The sequence below is a fragment of the Haliotis cracherodii genome, unplaced genomic scaffold, assembly GCF_022045235.1.
Source record: "Haliotis cracherodii isolate W230 unplaced genomic scaffold, xgHalCrac1.p SCAF_5, whole genome shotgun sequence".
Classification (NCBI taxonomy): domain Eukaryota; kingdom Metazoa; phylum Mollusca; class Gastropoda; order Lepetellida; family Haliotidae; genus Haliotis; species Haliotis cracherodii.
The window spans coordinates 2,727,007-2,744,977 of NW_027266308.1; the positions used below are offsets into that span (position 1 = coordinate 2,727,007).

General features: G+C 40.2%; 2 protein-coding genes across 2 annotated transcripts; one reads left to right on the forward strand and one right to left on the reverse strand.

Annotated features, from left to right (window-relative positions):
• Nucleotides 1-1,142: 1,142 nt before the first annotated feature.
• LOC139442258 (uncharacterized) lies at nucleotides 1,143-13,666 on the reverse strand. Its single transcript, XM_071223046.1, has 3 exons — nucleotides 13,587-13,666; nucleotides 7,416-7,468; nucleotides 1,143-2,212 (listed from the first exon to the last, which is right to left on the reverse strand). The coding sequence occupies exons 1-3, from the start codon at nucleotides 13,664-13,666 to the stop codon at nucleotides 1,143-1,145; spliced, it is 1,203 nt and encodes a 400-aa protein (XP_071079147.1).
• An 83-nt stretch (nucleotides 13,667-13,749) lies between these two features.
• Nucleotides 13,750-15,874, forward strand: LOC139444140 (uncharacterized). The gene is made up of 3 exons (XM_071225041.1): nucleotides 13,750-13,783; nucleotides 14,549-14,622; nucleotides 15,671-15,874. Exons 1-3 carry the CDS (start codon nucleotides 13,750-13,752, stop codon nucleotides 15,872-15,874), a joined length of 312 nt encoding a protein of 103 aa, XP_071081142.1.
• The last annotated feature ends 2,097 nt before the right edge of the window (nucleotides 15,875-17,971 follow it).

Here is a 17,971-nt window from a genome sequence, read left to right on the forward strand (position 1 = left end):
GAAGAAAATATTCCGTGACAGAGCTCCCTGTCTTAGCCGCGACAGCTGTCGTAGCTAGGACACGGCTACGATAGGTTTAAGACGGCTTAAAGAATAGCTCTTATGGCAGTCGTAATTTTTATCGTAAGTACCTAAGATTTGTCTTTTCTAAGACAGCTTCGTGAATAGGCCGCCAGTTATGTAGCTCAGCCATGTCGAGGCAGTATGGTGTGGCCCACGTGATCATGAGGTCACGGTGGAAGCAGAGCTTGTAGTCAATGACACAGTCAGTCAAATAAAAACACAAACGTGTTGACCACATGTTTTAAATTACCTCTTGGGATTTCGTAAAGAAAATTGTATTTCAGAGCAGTGTGCCAAATAGCCAGTTCCCTTTCACTGATTTTCCCAACTAAACTAGAACTCCAGTCTTTGATGTTTACATTTCACAACTTTTGAGGTACATTCGAGCATATGTTCTTTCTTCCAAGATTTCGGAGAGCGTCATAAGACTCTTTCTCAGAAGTTGTTTGATCAAGGTTACAACATTCAGGGCTCACAGAATCTTTCAAAAAGTTTAATGGTAGACACGTGGAGGACGTTTTCAAATGTTACGCAATGACAAAAATGATGTCCGATGCAATTCCCTGTTTTGACCTGTAGGTGAATAATTGACTTTCCTTTGCGTGTGTTTGTGATGGTTGCATGCGGTTGTGATATAAATATTTACTGTCCAATTGTGCAAGATTAACCCTAAACAGATTGATCACGGAATAATTTCACGTCCAGTCCAACGAAAGAATTGTGCAAACACAAAATTTAAAAATATCACTGAATCACTTATTGTATAGCATATGTATTGGGATGCAAACAGGTCTATATCGTATTACTTCCTCAGTTGGAAATTAAACTATATTTCAGTGGTACTTGAAGTGTAGCTTGAAGGGTTTCAATCAAAATGTGGGTCAACTGAAGTCAGTCTGTATGTTTTTAAGCTGCTTATTGTCACCTTTCAGACATCATCGGCTTAACGTTTTAACCATCACTGCCCATTAAAGAAAGGCGAAACTATTCAAACAGATTTTCCATTCGTCGTTGCTTTATTCGCTGAAAACTTTGCAAAATTGTGAATACTATATCACCGATTCCTAAATTGTAACAGTCTATTTCTTACAGAGAGCAATAAATTTGGAATGTCCCTCTTCCATGACGGTGGCCCACGAGAGGAACGGCGCCATTTTGTCCTGAGAATATCTGTATTGCTTGGCAAATCTTGAAGCAAGTTTATCTCTCCTTTTCTTCATGCAGGCTTCGCTGATCTTAGAGGGAGGAGAAGAAGTTTCTTCCTTAGGTTTCTCCTCGGCCTCTTCCTCCAGAACTAGGCTATAAGCTCCGTATCCCACTACTTCACCGCGCCTCAGAATTGGACAGTCAAGTCTTGTATCAAACGGCTTCGATTCCCGCGCCGAGTCGTGGATATCGTCTACTGTTACTCCGAAAGGTAGGAGAAAGGGTAGTTTGTTGCGATCACCTCTGTGGTAGGTGTCTTGCGGATCTCGGAGTTTATACAGAGATATCCATCTTGAAATTTGATCAAGCATTGGCTGCTGGTTCTCAGAACTCCCTCGCTTCTCAAACTGCTTCAGCAGGAGCATCACGTCCCGTCTTACATCAGACCAGTATTCTCGGGGCGACAGTGGCAGCAGTGTTCCCGTGAGGCATGATGGCAGTATTTCCTCAACCTGCTCGTCCGTCAGTAGATACCAGGCCTTCCGTTTAGTTGGCCGGTTGTGTGGATTATGGAGCTGCCGTATGATCATCTTTGACGGCGAACCGCGGCCTTCTTTCGCCCAATTCTTGCGCATGGCTTCTATCAGAGGTAACGACCGCATCTTACGCCAATCGAAGATCTTCCCATTGCGGACGAAATATCTGGTTTTGCGTTTCATTAAGTTGTACCTGTACAACAGAGGCAAAGTGAAATTGATTGATGCTTTCTTCGAAAGCATCTCTGGAGCAGACGACTCTTTGGGGCCACTCTCTCCTTCGGAAACTGGTTCCCCTTGTTGAATGCCTGATTGGGAAAGAAGATCCTTCTGCTTGAGGAGTAGATTGTTGCGAAGTGCTGTGATCTTTAACAGGTTGGCAGTATTGGGGATGTGGGTACTGAACTTGGGCGGCTGTTCGGGGAAGTTCTCAGCCATTTTGGGAGTAATGCAACCCATACCGGTAACTGTAAAAATATGAAATCAGAAAAGTAGCGGAATGGACTTATTAGTTTGTGAGGGAAAACGACTCCCTTACAAAATTAGTCCATGCCCCTGGTCCTGTCAAAACAAATTTAACGCGGTGTCATAATACAGGTCAACAAAGCGGCACGTGACTGCGCGGCTATTAAAAAAGTTCAAAATAAGCAGAACATGATACCCCAAGCCTTTGGCGCCCTGTAATTATCTGGTTAAAAAAATTAGACAACTAAACTGAATATCAAAGCAATTCATACACATAAAAAAGTGTAAGCTCCATAATGGCATGCTGCAACCATCCTTCAGGCACATGCGTCGGATCCATATTTCAGTAAACGTTAATATGTTTCATCTCGCACATCCCTACACCAAAATGGCGGAAAGTATCAAGTATACTGTAATCTAGCCATCTGGTTTGATGAAGAGAGAAATCGAAATGTGTATGTTTGTTTGTTTGTTGTTTAACGCCGCACTCAGCAATATTCCAGCTATGATCCGGGTTAGAATAGGTCTTCAGCAACCCATGCACGCTTGCCATAAAAGGCTTGTAAAACCGGGATCGGGTGCTCAGGCTCACTAACATGGTTGATGCATGTTTTCGTATCCCATTTTTTGCGAAGATCGATGCTCATGATATCAATCACTGGATTATTTACAGACCGCCGTCATATAGCTTGAATATTCGAATATTGCTGAGTGCGGCGTTAAACAACAAACAAACAAACAAACTTAGCCCACCCCGTTCTTTGCCGCCTATGGTAAACTGTTACGGTCACAACCTTCGCGGGACGCCTTGCTTTCAGGCGGGCTGCATAGAGCCAGATCTTAACGGTAGATGTTGAAATTCGCCTTCATGTTATTGGATGGAATTCTCCATTGATACCAGGAGCAGATTTGAATCTACGCGTAGTGCATTTAATGAAATAAGACGATCTTGTCTTGGTGTCACGCCAAGGTCTCCTTGCAACCCCACCCGTTTGACGGTACTTGTCCCACAGTCGAGAAAATACACGTTTTTATTTGCCTAACATTCGGCCAACTTGGGATGTTGACGTCCTGCCTTTCACCCCAGTCATACCTGCAATTCACCATTTTGTCTGTTCGTTGTGATACTGTCAAGGGGGCATTTTACCCCCAATTACATTTGTGATTGTGAGTTTCCCAATAAGCAGCACGCACATTTGCGTCTGTGCACGTGCAACACGTGCTGTTCATGCATGATGTGAAATTTGTTTTTGATTAGATGTTGCATTCAGATGAAACGCCAAGGTACACCTCAAAGGTATACTACACTCAAACCATTAGTTCCCTTATTTTTTGTCATTAGTATAGTTTCCACATTACAGAAAGTATGTCAGTTTTCTATGTGGACGTCAGACCCGTGAAGATCCGGGTTAGAACAGGTCTTGCTTGCCGTAACAGGCGACTAACGGGATCGGCTGGTCAGGCTCGCTGACTTGGCTGATGCATGTCATCGTATACCAATTGCGTGGATCGATGCTCGTGATGTCAGTCACTGGCTTGTCTGAGACTTGATTATTTACAGATCGCCGTCATTGACTAGAATATAGCCGAGTGCGGCGTTAACCCTCTGGATGCCGAGTTTTTTTTCTGACGCACATTTTCCTAAGATCGGAAAAGTGAAGGTTTTGCGAGAATTGCGCTCACGCGGCACTGGATCTATCTCTGGCTATAAAATTACGCAGAGGTGGAGAATATTAAATTTCCCATTTGATGGTGTAAATTTAACTGTAAATATCAAACCGGTTTTAAAAACAGACACTCCTAAGTGTTGTCCGAGAATTTATTCTGCGTTGAAAAACAGTAAATTTCTCCGCTTTTTATGGTACACCGATAAAAGTACTGTGCGACAATATTTTTTATTAAGAAGCTTTACGGAAACTGTGAGCGAACAAAATACTGCCTAATATCTGAACGACATAACTACATATCAAATGGAGTTATATGCGTATGTATAACGACATACATTCAATTCCAAAAATAGCATGCCGTAAATGACGAAAACTGATTTTTCTCTATGACGTCAAAAGGTGACAGAGAGGTTACACACGTACAGAGAAAAGGGGGCATAACTCCGCTATGCTTAGCTCTAGTTTGTTGTAACTCAGGTCACTTGGTAAGAATTAGCTGTGGGTAAGGACAATATATTTTCGTGGTGTTTTGTTCTGGAGGAACCAAACTATTCCAACACAAATATCGATATTGAAACTGTACACGTTTAGTTATAAAATATACCCATAAGAAATGATGAAATCGTACTTCATAAATAGGAGGTAATAGAGAAATGGATGGCCTTATCTAACCTATAACTTAGTCCTTAGATTTCAACATTCTCCTGATTATGTAAGTGTAATTTGACTAATGTTGCATCATTATCAATGGAGCACTAGCCTTATCATCAATGTAATGAAATACCCGAAAAATAACACCATTCCTTTTGACGTCATTGCTGGTTTTATGTCTTTGATAACGTCGGAAAAATACGACACTGGTATTTTGATTAATATATATCTCCCCTAATTTTCGTTCATGTTATGGAAAATCTCGATGTGTGGAACGGAATTTGACGCTTTTTCTACACAACATAAAATGACTGCTCTCACCAAGTTAATAATGTCTTAAATATGTAAACAATTAGATAGTTTATCGTGTATCTTAATTGGACAAGACACGCACCTGTTTGGCATCAATTTACGTAATGAAATTGTCCAAAAAATATTTCAAAACAACCAAAATTATATTCAATATTGGACATATATTTGTTCATGATTATGTTGTTTTTTCTTACACAATAAAAGATGCAAAGAAAGCTCTATTGGTATAGAATTATCAGGATAATCATATACGTTTGAACCAACGGGGTACCTGGCATGGGTTTTATTTTTATACATTTTACAATTCCTGGATAAATAAAGTAAACTGTTTACTATCCTGTAATCACAATATTGAAAACAGAATGAAACCATTGATTATATAATGCAAAACGAGAGGAATAATTCGTAAATTGTTTGGGACTAACGCGCACCTGGCGAATCGTTAGATACCACTGTTCTCTGTATCCAACGACATAAAAGACAAATCCATGACCAAGACATTGTGTACATATATTTTACCGAAAAATATTATCCATTTTGTTAAAGTAATATATTTAGTTTTAGTTATAAAATAAAATGAAACGGCTATTCATGGACGTTGGTTATATGAACTTATAATATTGACTTATTACACATCCCAAGACATACGTATACATGCTGCAGTTACATTTACACTTCATCTTGTAACACTTGTCCAAAGCAAAGAAATATCGTAGTCGACACTATAAACCCATCACATTGTTATGTAAACAATGTTCAAACAAACGAGATTATCAAAGGTTCGTTCATACATGTTGTGGCCTATATGTACGTATGATTTCATTTTGAACATTGACAAATATCCAAAGTGAAATTAATTGTGTGAAAAAATGTATAAAAGACATGCAAAATATACACCATTACTGAAACTGTAAACAGAATGATACAGTGATCGTGTGCACTCTCATTCAAGGACCTTCACCTCAATGAAATAACCAAATATGTACAACAATGTTGACCTATGACATCACTACCTGTGACCCACTTTTACAAAATAGCGTGTACACTTTCAACAGTACGCGGGATTGTACGAGGGGACTTTCGTTGATTCAGGGATCGTATAAACATAAATGTGACATGTAAGTAATGAGAAACATTCTGATAATCTATGTGCTGTTATTTGTTGTCATAATTTTCATTGAATCAAACGGAAATAGTCAGACATTCCGATAAATACCGTTGTCGTTGTGCGTGATTTTGCGTCAGTCATGGCGTCAACCAGGACGGTAACTTTGACAACTTCTGTTGAAAATATCAAATCATTGCAATGTATCTATTTAAAATTCCCTAATTCTTTCTACGATTCTCTTCCCATGCATATTCTGAAAATGTTGAGTCAATATCTTGAACGAATATACGAATGGATAGCTCAAAATAGGAGAATATGCTACACTGTGTAAAATCTGTATTTTGCTTTGTTTACATTTCAACCATGTCCAGTTTTTCGAGCACAGCGTTCGTTTTCACACCTTACTTATTTTGCTTGATTTCATCTAGCCACTTCGTATTGGTGACAAAGACCACTGGTCATTTGATTCTAAAATATATGAGGAATTCAAGGATGTAGGTATCGCAGATAAGTTTGAAATATACGTGATGTTACAGGCGTCTCATAACCGGTGTACCTGACACGTGATTTTGTAAACACTATCCAATATGGCGGAAAGTTCACTTCGGCGTTTGTGTTTTCGTTTTTCCCAAAACATTCTAAACGATTCTAGGGTTATCGGAGACGTTTTGGAATGATCATTGGTGATTTCATAAAAGACAGATACCCGTGATCACTAATATGCTATTTTTGAAAATCATTTCTCCGAGTAAATATCCGAAATTTAGATTTCCAAACATGCTGTAAATAACGCCGTGAATGGTGATTTAGTAATGTGTAAAAAATGGCGACATTTACGATGTACCTAATTTTCAGAGGTCATGTTCAGTACTTTTGCTTGGCCTAAAATGCCAGTGGATGATATCACAGAACAGGGAATTTCCCACCTTATTCAAAACTGTAAAGTGTAGTTGAGTGGGTGATGTATTTTGAATTTTATTCGACTTCAAAGTGAGGGTTGTAGAGGAAGGACATATATGTCCCTCTGGCATCCAGGGGGTTAAACAACAAACAAACAAACAAACATGTCTACACATTTCTCTCTTCATCAAACTAAAGTGTCGTGCATGTATCGCCTGACATTTTGGACACACCAGATATTGATATTCAAGCACGAAATATTTATATTTATCGTCATTACTAAGTCACTATCACTTTTTTTGCCATATTTTTTGTGGGTAATATAGGAACCTGCATATATTCAAAGTGTGGCGGATTTTAGTCCGAGGTCTGCCATTACAACTATGGCTGTGATTGGGATTTTGGTTTTTTTCTTCCGTGACAAAATATTTTTACCTCTACTTCACCTTCAAATTGTGGAAAACATATACTGTGATATGATGTGATACTTTAGATGGACACGCACAAGTAAAACAAGGTCCATGCTAATAATGAAGTGACTGGGGCGTGAAAAAAGAGTAAACTTACCTTGTATGATATGTTCCGACGCAAAACGTTGATTGATGACGTCATCACAAATACTTCCATGTTGACGTCATAATGGTTATGACGTCATACAACGATAACATTCCTTGTTGCTATATATGGAGAAACGGGGACAAGCTTGAAACTTGACTTATCATAACACTACTGCGACAGGCTAATTTAATTATTTAATTATTGACTTTCACTTTGTGTGAGTTCATTGGAGTATGAAATTCATAGAGTGAAAGCCAAACTGCATAACATCGGAGCTTGTGACTTCATATTTACACTGACCGCAATATACAAAAACCAGCTGTATCGCGAAATTATAATGGTTCCCTCAAAAGTGATGAATGAATGGATGGTTTGTTGTTTAACCGCTCGGCATAGGGTAGGTGAAGATGGGAAGGCGGATGCCTCGATGCACACGCGACCCGCCAGTCACGAGCTTGGGTGGATTGGGGGCTCTCGCGGCAGTGGGTGATTTTACATAGCGCTTTATTACTTTCACGGAGGTCGCGGGTGACAGCACAGCCACGGTGATTGAATCAATTAGTATCAAGTGCTTCACTGAGTACTGCTGACCGCACCCGTCTTGCGTACAAGAGGCGGCAGAACCGTCACGCGTACACGTTACGTCTGCGACTGATCACTTGGGAGTAGGACATCTTGACTTTGACCCTTGATGTCAAACACGGTGTACATGGGGTAAGTTGAGGAAATGTGTTAAAGGATTGACTGTGTATTTTTTTCGGTTCATTGAGGTATGAATCGGAAAACCGATGTGCAAACTGTATGAATCTGCGTAGCGGATTCTTACAAAAGTTTGCACATCGGTTTTTGGACCTGTCAATTAAGGCAAGAGGCGAAAAGAACTGCAACAGTCAGACTGTAACGAACCGGAAGAAATATGTCCGAGAGAGGGCGGCTGTTTCAAATAACATGGTCATTTACTGCGTGATTCAAACATTACTTCCCCGATTACGGTAAAACACAGTTGGAGAAATGCTAGTTAGAAATGAAACCCGAAGACATGAAAGTTGAACCGGGCGAGCGGGAAAAAAACAGGCGAGAGAGCCTGCACGTTTGCTGTTTTATTCATTCTCGGCCTTCGGTTTCAAAGGGTAGTTTGGACAATGAATATGCATGAAAGTCGCTAAGTGTCCTGTGCATGACGATTCACGTGAGCAGAAAGGGAATTCCCTCGTAATATTGGGATTCCCCGACACTCCGCAGGAATAAAAGTAATACGCCGCGGTGGGCGTGGCTTAATTTTTTACATTCATTGGGAAATGAATGCAATAACACGTGACCAATTCAGCTAATCAGAATGCAGGAATTTCCATGAACACAACGAAAATTTAATTATTATGATTTGCATCACTGTTTTAAATTCAAGAAATGTTTTTCGTATTGTTTTTCAGGGTTCGAGATCCCTGATGAGGATTCTGAGCGACTAATGATACCAAGAGACATTGTACAATATAGAGCCGACAAAGAGGATATTTTTGATAAGAGAAAATGAGAGGAATTGTAAGTTGTTGAAAGTTTACCATCTTTTCTGCGTCACTGATAGCACTCGGGACATAAATCTTGACTCAAATTTAATTGCTTTCTACTGTAACTAAGCAGTCTAGATGATCTACATGAGCTGTTGTTGTTTTAAGTGGTTCGACAGGGATTTCTAAGCAGGATTTAGTCACTGAAAATACAAATAACATAACAGGATAGAACAAATTTGATGCATTCAGTCTCTGCATTTTGTTTACCGTTACCCATCAGATAAATGTTTTATAGATCCTGAGATTTCTCTTATGACCCCTGAGCATGATGGATGGGGGTCCTGGTTTAGTGTAGGTCCTCTATGCTTGACTTTGATGCCATATATGGATCGGATGAACGGTTTATTAGATAGCAAGTTATCATACCACGTGGCTTGAATATTGCAGATTTTGAATTAGCCACAGGCTAATTTGCATATCATGTGACCCGACAAACAAACACACTTTTTCAGAAATCAGAATAGAATGGACTATTTGTATTGGCGGGTTTTTTCATATTGTTTTGCATAATTATATAAATATGCTACTACAACTGCAACAGTGAGTTGCATGACAATACATATTTACACATCAAAGTGACCATATCGCTAGCTCTTCATAGGGCTTCAGGGGCGGTCGGGTAGCCTAGTGGTTAAGCGTTCGCTCATCACGCCGAAAACCCGGGTTAGATTCCCGACATAGGTACAATGTGTGAAGCCCATTTCTGGTGTCCCCCGCCGTGATATTGCTGGAATATTGCTAAAAGCGGCGTAAAACAATACTCACTCACCCACTCATAGGGCTTCAATGACAGCACATGGCGTCGTACAACCAATGTAAAAATAGGATAACAACGCAAATGGAAATAGCTTTTTACGATTTAGGATATTTTCTCAATGAAAGTTAACCATTTTATGACATATGTGTGTCTGGATATGTAGACTTGTCCAAAATAAAACAGATGAAAAACATATGCAATATCTTGAATGGACTGTGTCAGATGTGACGAATCGTCACATGGCGCTGGCCTGTGGCAAAGGTACTATGCTGGTCGCATGGAACTCTGAGTAGGAGAGTGATTTAAGCCATATATGATGATTGGGATGGCGGGTTACCGCAATGGTTGTATTTGTTGGTGTAAAGGATGTGTGAAGACTTGGTTATTTCACTGCCAATCAATGTGGTATATATCCAAAGTCCTTTGGACTGGCGACCGCCTCCGTGGTCTAGTGGTAGAGCGTCCACCCGGGGAGCGGAAGGTACGGGGTTCGATCCCCGGCCGCGTCATACCAAAAGACGTTAAGAGATGGTACTTGTTGTTGCCCTGTCTGGTCGACTCGGATTCAGTATACTGTGTCTGATTGGGGTATTCATGTTAAACTGCGGCATGGTATCTCAGTGAGCTAGCACTATAAATCGGCATCTGTCCGGACTAATACAAGCAGCCACACAAACACACACATGTACATGCACGTCGCTATATAAGTGCAATAATCTTGGACGCGACGTTAAACCCCATTATTACTTGTACATGTTTGCTTGGAATAAATCATGTTGTATGAAGACATTCCTGTGTTCCGTATTTTTCGAAAAATTAGGCTGTGCCGATGTCACCCCTGAGAACAGATTTGCTTGTAGCTAAGATTTTGAAGGACAGCTGGGACACTATATCATTCTGTGACTTTAGTCACTAGTTAGATCACCGGGTCCGTAGGACCAAGGTGAGCTTATGCCATACCGTGGAGTCAACAATTTATTCAAACGACTTCTTCTTCTGAACCACTAATTGGAAAGGCTTGCCCTCATTTTGCCTAATGAGGTGTAGGCGAAATGAGGACAGGCCATTGGAAATTAACGAAATTTGGACTGGAAGCATCGCTAGGTGGTGGGGATTCAAAATTGTACAACTGGTGGGGCTGACTGGTGTGGCCGAATATGAGTTATTTGGCTATATTGCTTTAAACGACTTCTTCTCTGGAAATAAGAGATATATATCAACCATATTTGGTTGGAAGCATTCTCTGTTGGTGAGGATTCAAAATTGTACAAATGGAGGGGCTGAGGGGTGAGGCCAAACATGCAGTCAATCAGTGGGTTGCCAGTCCCTAGCTCACCAGTGGTGATTCCAGGTAAGAACTGGTCCCCAGCAACCTATGCTTGTCTGCAGCTCATGCAGTCAATCAGTGGGTTGCCAGTCCCTAGCTCACCAGTGGTGATTCCAGGTTAGAACTGGTCCCCTGCAACCTATGCTTGTCTGCAGCTCATGCAGTCAATCAGTGGGTTGCCAGTCCCTAGCTCACCAGTGGTGATTCCAGGTTAGAACTGGTCCCCTGCAACCTATGCTTGTCTGCAGCTCATGCAGTCAATCAGTGGGTCGCCAGTCCCCAGCTCACCCGTGGTGATTCCAGGTTAGAACGGGTCCCCAGCAACCTATGCTTGTCTGCAGGGTGATTCAATGGATCAGGTAAGACTGGTGACTTGGTTGATTAGGTATAGTGTCAAGATGGTTTGGTATTGGTGAACCGTTGATAATTATTCCTGCAAACAAGACTTGCTCATTTCGATGTTTCTCATGCAAAATTCATCAACACACAGACTCTGTTCAGATTATAAGATCTGTTGCTTTTAAGATGAGACGTAAAACATGAATATAGCAATATTATTTATTCCATTAGAAAACTGTTTCATGGATGCAGTTTGGGTCTATGCTCATAATATTGGTCTGTCTTATCCATATGCTTTATATTTCCAGCCTGCCCCCCAAAAGCTGAAATATTGCTGTGTGTAGCTTTAAACAGCAAGCAAACCAGACAAGATTAACAATATACATAAATCAAATTTAGTTAGGGGATTTAGAAAAAAACAAACTGAATAAAGCATATCAATGCATAAATGTGGAGGATGTTAAAATAAACTATTGGGCCCTTTTATGTTTTGCATAGGGGTTGGTAGGGTAGCCCCAGCATAAAATGAAAAGATGGATCAGAAATAAGCTCTGAATGAATAGTTTGTTGGTAGTGGTGCAAAGAATGAATAGCTTGTTTTGTGGAGAATACACCCCCACCCACCCACCCACCCCCACACACACACCCAAACCCCCACCCCACACCCCACCCCACCCACCCCCACACACAAATGAGATGGATGCTCCCTTAGAAGAGGATCATCAACATCCGTTCAACAGACGCAGGGTGCTATGTTCACATTGCGACGACACTACATCTACCTGTTGAAGATGATCTGCACTACTCACTTGACGATGAAGAAATTAGACATTCATAAGACATCTCAGGATTTTGTATGGAGCTTAACATATTTTTTCAGCTTCAGATGCAAAATCAGATATTTTTAAATTATACCTAAGAGCCTAAATACATTTTTACATAACACCTGGCAACAACCTATTTTTGTGACAGACAAATGCTTTTGTTTTAAACAGTCTTAGACCTCAATACTGATTTTTTAAAAGCATTTTCTTGGACAATATTTGTTTGAGTCTTTTCAGGTACATAGCCTAGATCTAATTCCTAACAGGAAATCTTGAAAGTGTTTTAAACTCTTGTACTATTTCTGGAATATTGCCAAAATTGACATATTGCGTAGACTATAATTAAGATAGAAATTTGGCAGAGGTTAGCGCCCCTGTTCTTTCTGGGGGCACCAAAATTCAAAACAAATGGTTTTCAATAAGGGTTTCTTCGGCGTCACTATGAGTGACATCGGGAACCAGCGAAGATAAATCACGCCATAAAATCAACGGGAGTGGTCTCCCCTTGTAGAATCACTGTCGGATTTGAGCCACGAGTTGATCAACGACTGATTTATCGTCCTTTTTTCTTGACGGGGTCCATATATTTTTCGTTTTGACCACAGTTGAGCTTGTTGCTAAAGGACGAGGTTATGTAAGAGATGCGTATTATAGATTTTCCTGATTGGTTATAAAAGATGATTGTTGCCTGAAGGCGAAATAATCTCAGTTAACATAAATTAGTCCTTGATATATCTACGACCGACCGTTTTCTTGTATATTTTGTTCTGTTTCTGAATGAAACACAAGTACAAGTATAGATCATCTTAAACTTAGATGAATACACACATTATTATCTGTGATGATACTGTGCAGAGTTGCGTCCCGTGGACACGCCAGAAACCTATGATTGTGGGTTCGAACCCCGGTTCGCCCCGATTATGTTTCTAGGTTTGTCAGCACCATACCCGTGCTCGTGAGTTTCACCGAAGTGGTAAATATCTGAGACCTGCATCACTTCGGCCTTTCCTCCAACATTAAGCTGACACGCCGCGATATAACTGGAATACTGTTAAAAGCGGCGTTAAACACAACTCACTCACTCACTCACTGTGATGATAATCGGCGATTTAAAGAAGGTTAATTTATGCTGTTTTCGCTGTGAAAGGAAAACCCCCTAAGAGGCAAGATCGAGGTTCAGAATAAACTTCTTTATATGGATCTGTTTATACTATGTTGCCAATTTGTAGTTATATTACTACAAATATTTTTGGAAGGATTAGTCGAAATGAATGTTTCTATTAGGAAGATTCAAGATTCTATGTCATTCAACAGTAAAACAGATATCCAAATCACATCCGTGTCATTCCGAGAGAAACAGGTTACGGAAAGGAGCGAGAATCGACGATTGCTGACGGATCTCCATGGAGACCGTTGCCACTTCCGTTATTCACAAACGACGCCATTTTGGTTGTTGCTGCTGCACTTTGTTTCCACGTCTGTGTTTGCATTTTGCTCTTTATCCCGCACGTATCGCACGTTCTGCACGATGTATGCCTCTGTTGCTTTGGTATATCATCAAGGTATCTATTAGTGGTCTCAGTGTTAAAATATTTTTGCTTCTCATCTTGATTTCAAAGGTTTCAGATTGATACATTTTGAGGCCCACTTGGGCGGATTGTAGGCCTATTCCAAACTTGATTCCTGTTACCCTTAGCCTAGGTAACAATAAAAGTAAAAGAGAATGACTAATTACCAAATGGGACACGTACTTCTCCGGTCCCTTGTATATTGGTGTAGGGGATTTACATGTTGTTTTGCAAAAGATCAAGTGTTTGTCTTTTGTGAAGTGGATGTAAATGTATGTCGATGTATGCTTCCTCTAATTTTGTAAAAAAACTCATAATTATCCCAGTGAAGTGATTTCAGTGATTAATATTAATTGTATAAATTCACTTCCATGGTAAAATTATATGAATCACTGTAAGTATCATGATAAATGATAAAACGAACAATAAATGTAGATGTGTCTTCTAGTCCCTTAGCCTACTTCCCCTAGCTGTGGGATCTACTCGCGGCTTTTCTCGAGTTTATGCATATCGTATTCATAGTGTGGGTTTTAATTCCCCTCTCCCAACTACGCTTGTTGTCAAGGGGACTGGTAAAGTACATCTCTCATGTTCCATAATGTCCAAAGGGGACCAAATTACCTCAACCAAAGTTCCTGTAACGTTGCAATAATTTAATTTGGCAGCTAAAACACAAGCACGCTGTTTCTTTTAATAAACTCTGTCTAGTCTAGGTAGGTAGGTAGGATTTTGTATTTTATTGTATTTATTTAATTTCAGCTGTGGACGATCTCCACAGGTTTAGGACCTCCCCGGCCCCCGTCTCCCAAACGAATCTTCCTGTCCCAGATCCTGTAGGTCATCATTAGGTTCAATTTGTGTGAATGTGTCCTATAAATAAGAAAAACATATTCGAGAAAGTTGCAACTAACGTTCGAAACAAGTCAAACATTACAAAGACAAATACCGTATTCGACGTAATAAACGCCCCTCTCTAATAAGCGCCCATGGCGTTATTTGCTTATATATTGGCTAGTGAACAATCCCAGTTAGCACCCCTTCCGATTGATCAATATTCACAAGACTTATTAATTCGCGTACAATACGCACTCGTGTGTAATATGCACCCTTATTTATGGGCAATTAAATTCTAGAAAAATATATCTGTCGTACATAAGTTTGTCACCACTATACCCGTGCTCGTGGGTTTCACCGAAGTGGTAAACGTCTGAGACCTGCATCACTTCGGGCTTTCCTCCCATATTAAGCTGACACGCCGCGATATAACTGGAATACTGTTAAAAGTGGCGTTAATCCCAACTCACTCACTCACTCGTACATAAACATTTCAGGCTATCAGCATAAACCACGAAATGTATCTTTCAACTCTTTTTTCTCACCAAAATAATATTCTAATAAGAGCCCCCTATTTCTAATTTTGAGAACGCCCTGGGCGCTTATTACGTCGATTACGGTATTACATATCCAGTAATCAGGAAGCGTCTTACAATCAGTTCTCGTTTCTAACAAACAACACAGAATTCCATTTTTCTGCCACTTCCTCACATAGCCAAAGCCCTTATTCTGAAATGTATGATAAAACCTACGTCCGAATACATGGCCTTTTCGCCAACACCTGTTACCACCACAATTTGGTAGTGATTCGGAAACACATGCCCATAATTTAGTCGGACTCGTACAAGTGAAGAATTCTTGTGATTATGGGATGTTTTTGTCGCTTTTACTCTGTTTGTCGGTAGGTAATTTGTCTTCACTTGCTTCTTTGTTTAAATGTCCAGGTAAAACAGAGTATTAATGAAAAATATGATCGAAGTTCTCAACCCACTCTCGATTATTAAATACCTATTTCAATGATTAAGAAATGTATTTCCTCTCTATTAGCGCCCCAGTGTCTTCACCATCACTGTCAACCCCCTCTCATCCCAGCCCGACCCCCAGACCTCCCTCCCCGTCCCTGCCCCCAGAGCCCGCCCTCAAGTTGTGGAGATAGATCTTGGTGAAGAAACCAAGCAGCTCCAGTCATGCTCGGCCGTCCTTGTGTCCTGTGTGAAATACATGTTCCAGAGTTTCTTCACAGAGAGATAGACTTTGGATTAATTTGCTCTGCCAGTTTTTTTTACCTTTCGGACGAACCATTTGGACTATTTTGGCTTATCTCCTTTAAATGTACATGTTTATGATAAAAGTTGTTGCTTGAAGAAAGCGTCATGAATATTCGTATTTTATTATTATTCACTACGCTTTCTGCTCTCCTTTATGAAAACCGATGACAAACGTGAAACGAATCGAGAGATGGCTTCGCTGGTGGTCCATGCCAAAGGCTTGCTTCAAACAACCTAGCGTTATTTCAAGAGTCGACTAAGAAGGCGATGGTGGATAAAATCCTCGGTTTTCCTTTTATGATAATGTAAGAATTTGTTTGCTGTGTCAGAGAAGTTTTGGACTTTTTTCGCACACATGCTTTTTGTTTTCATAAATTAAAAATTAAATCAAATTAATTCTCCTAATAAATTACTTGAAATCAATGTGTTTTATATCTTTATGTGCCTCTGACCCGTGAAGATTCCGGCGTAGAATAGGTCTTCAGCAACCCATACTTGCCGTAAAAGGCGACTATGCTTGTCGTAAAAGGCGACCAACGGGATCGGTTGGTCAGGCTCGCTGACCTGGTTGATACATGTCAACGATCCCAATTGCGTGGATCGATGCTCATGATATTAATCACTGGATTGTCTGGTCCAGACACGATTATTTACAGACCGCCGTCATATAGCTGGAATATTGCTGGCAACAAATCAACCAACCAACCTTTTCGTCTTTGTACACATTGCTTCCTAATCAATCAGACCGTGACCACGGAGCCAATGCTGGTCGTAAGAGACTCGGTGACTTGTTTGATTGGGTGTCCTCACCCCGACGGTGAGAATCGTTGCTCACAATATCAATCACTGGATTGTTTGGTCCAGATTCGATTATTTAAGGACGCCGTCATGCAAAATTCATCAACACACAGACTCTGTTCAGATTACAAGATATTTTGCTTTAAAGATGAGACGAAAAACATGAATATAGCAATATCATTTATTCCAGAAAACTGTTTCATGGATGCATGCACTTGAGAATGGATCCGACAGTTTGGGTCTATGCTCATAATATTGATCTGTCTTATCCATATGCTTTATATTTCCAGCCTGCCCCCCAAAAGCTGAAATATTGCTGTGTGTAGCTTTAAACAGCAAGCAAACCAGACAAGATAACAATATACATAAATCAAATTTAGTTAGGGGATTTAGAAAAAAAACAATACTGAATAAAGCATATCAATGCATAAATGTGGAGGATGTTAAGATAAACTATTGGGCCCTTTTATGTTTTGCATAGGGGTTGGTAGGGTAGCCCCAGCATAAAATGAAAAGATGGATCAGAAATATGCTCTGAATGAATAGTTTGTTGGTAGTGGTGCAAAGAATGAATAGCTTGTTTTGTGGAGAATACTCGTTGTGCTTAAAATGAAAATGTGTTTGATGGTGCTCATTAAAATACAGTGTGTCCATTATGGCTGGGGACAAATACCCACCCCCCCCCCCCCCCCCCCCCACACACACACACCCACACACACACACCCACCATCACACACACACACCCTACACATATTTTTAAATTATACCTATGAGCCTAAATACATTTTTACATAACACCTGGCAACAACCTATTTTTGTGACATACAATTGCTTTTGTTTTAAACAGTCTTAGACCTCAATACTTATTTTTTTAAGCATTTTGTGGGACAATATTTGTTTGAGTCTTTTCAGGTACATAGCCTAGATCTAATTCCTAACAGGAAATCTTGAAAGTGTTTTAAACTCTTGTACTATTTCTGGAATATTGCCAAAATTGACATATTGCGTAGACTATAATTAAGATAGTAATTTGGCAGAGGTTAGCGCCCCTGTTCTTTCTGGGGGCACCAGAAGACATTCATGTTAAAAATTCAAAACACAGATGGTTTTCAATAAGGGTTTCTTCTTCACTATAAGTGACATCGGGAACCAGCGAAGATAAATCACGCCATAAAATCAACGGGAGTGGTCTCCCCTTGTAGAATCACTGTCGGATTTGAGCCACGAGTTGATCAACGACTGATTTATCGTCCTTTTTTCTTGACGGGGTCCATAATTTTAA

Coding starts and splice junctions, on each gene's coding strand:
- LOC139442258 (XM_071223046.1), bottom strand. CDS start 13,666: ATGGCGTCGTTTGTGAATAACGGAAGTGGCAACGGTCTCCATGGAGAT. Junction 7,469..13,586: donor GTCGATTCTCGCTCCTTTCC/GTAACCTGTTTC, acceptor TCAACATGGAAG/TATTTGTGATGACGTCATCA. Junction 2,213..7,415: donor GTCGGAACATATCATACAAG/GTAAGTTTACTC, acceptor ATATTTTTACAG/TTACCGGTATGGGTTGCATT.
- LOC139444140 (XM_071225041.1), top strand. CDS start 13,750: ATGTATGCCTCTGTTGCTTTGGTATATCATCAAG. Junction 13,784..14,548: donor TGCTTTGGTATATCATCAAG/GTATCTATTAGT, acceptor ATTTAATTTCAG/CTGTGGACGATCTCCACAGG. Junction 14,623..15,670: donor ATCTTCCTGTCCCAGATCCT/GTAGGTCATCAT, acceptor CCTCTCTATTAG/CGCCCCAGTGTCTTCACCAT.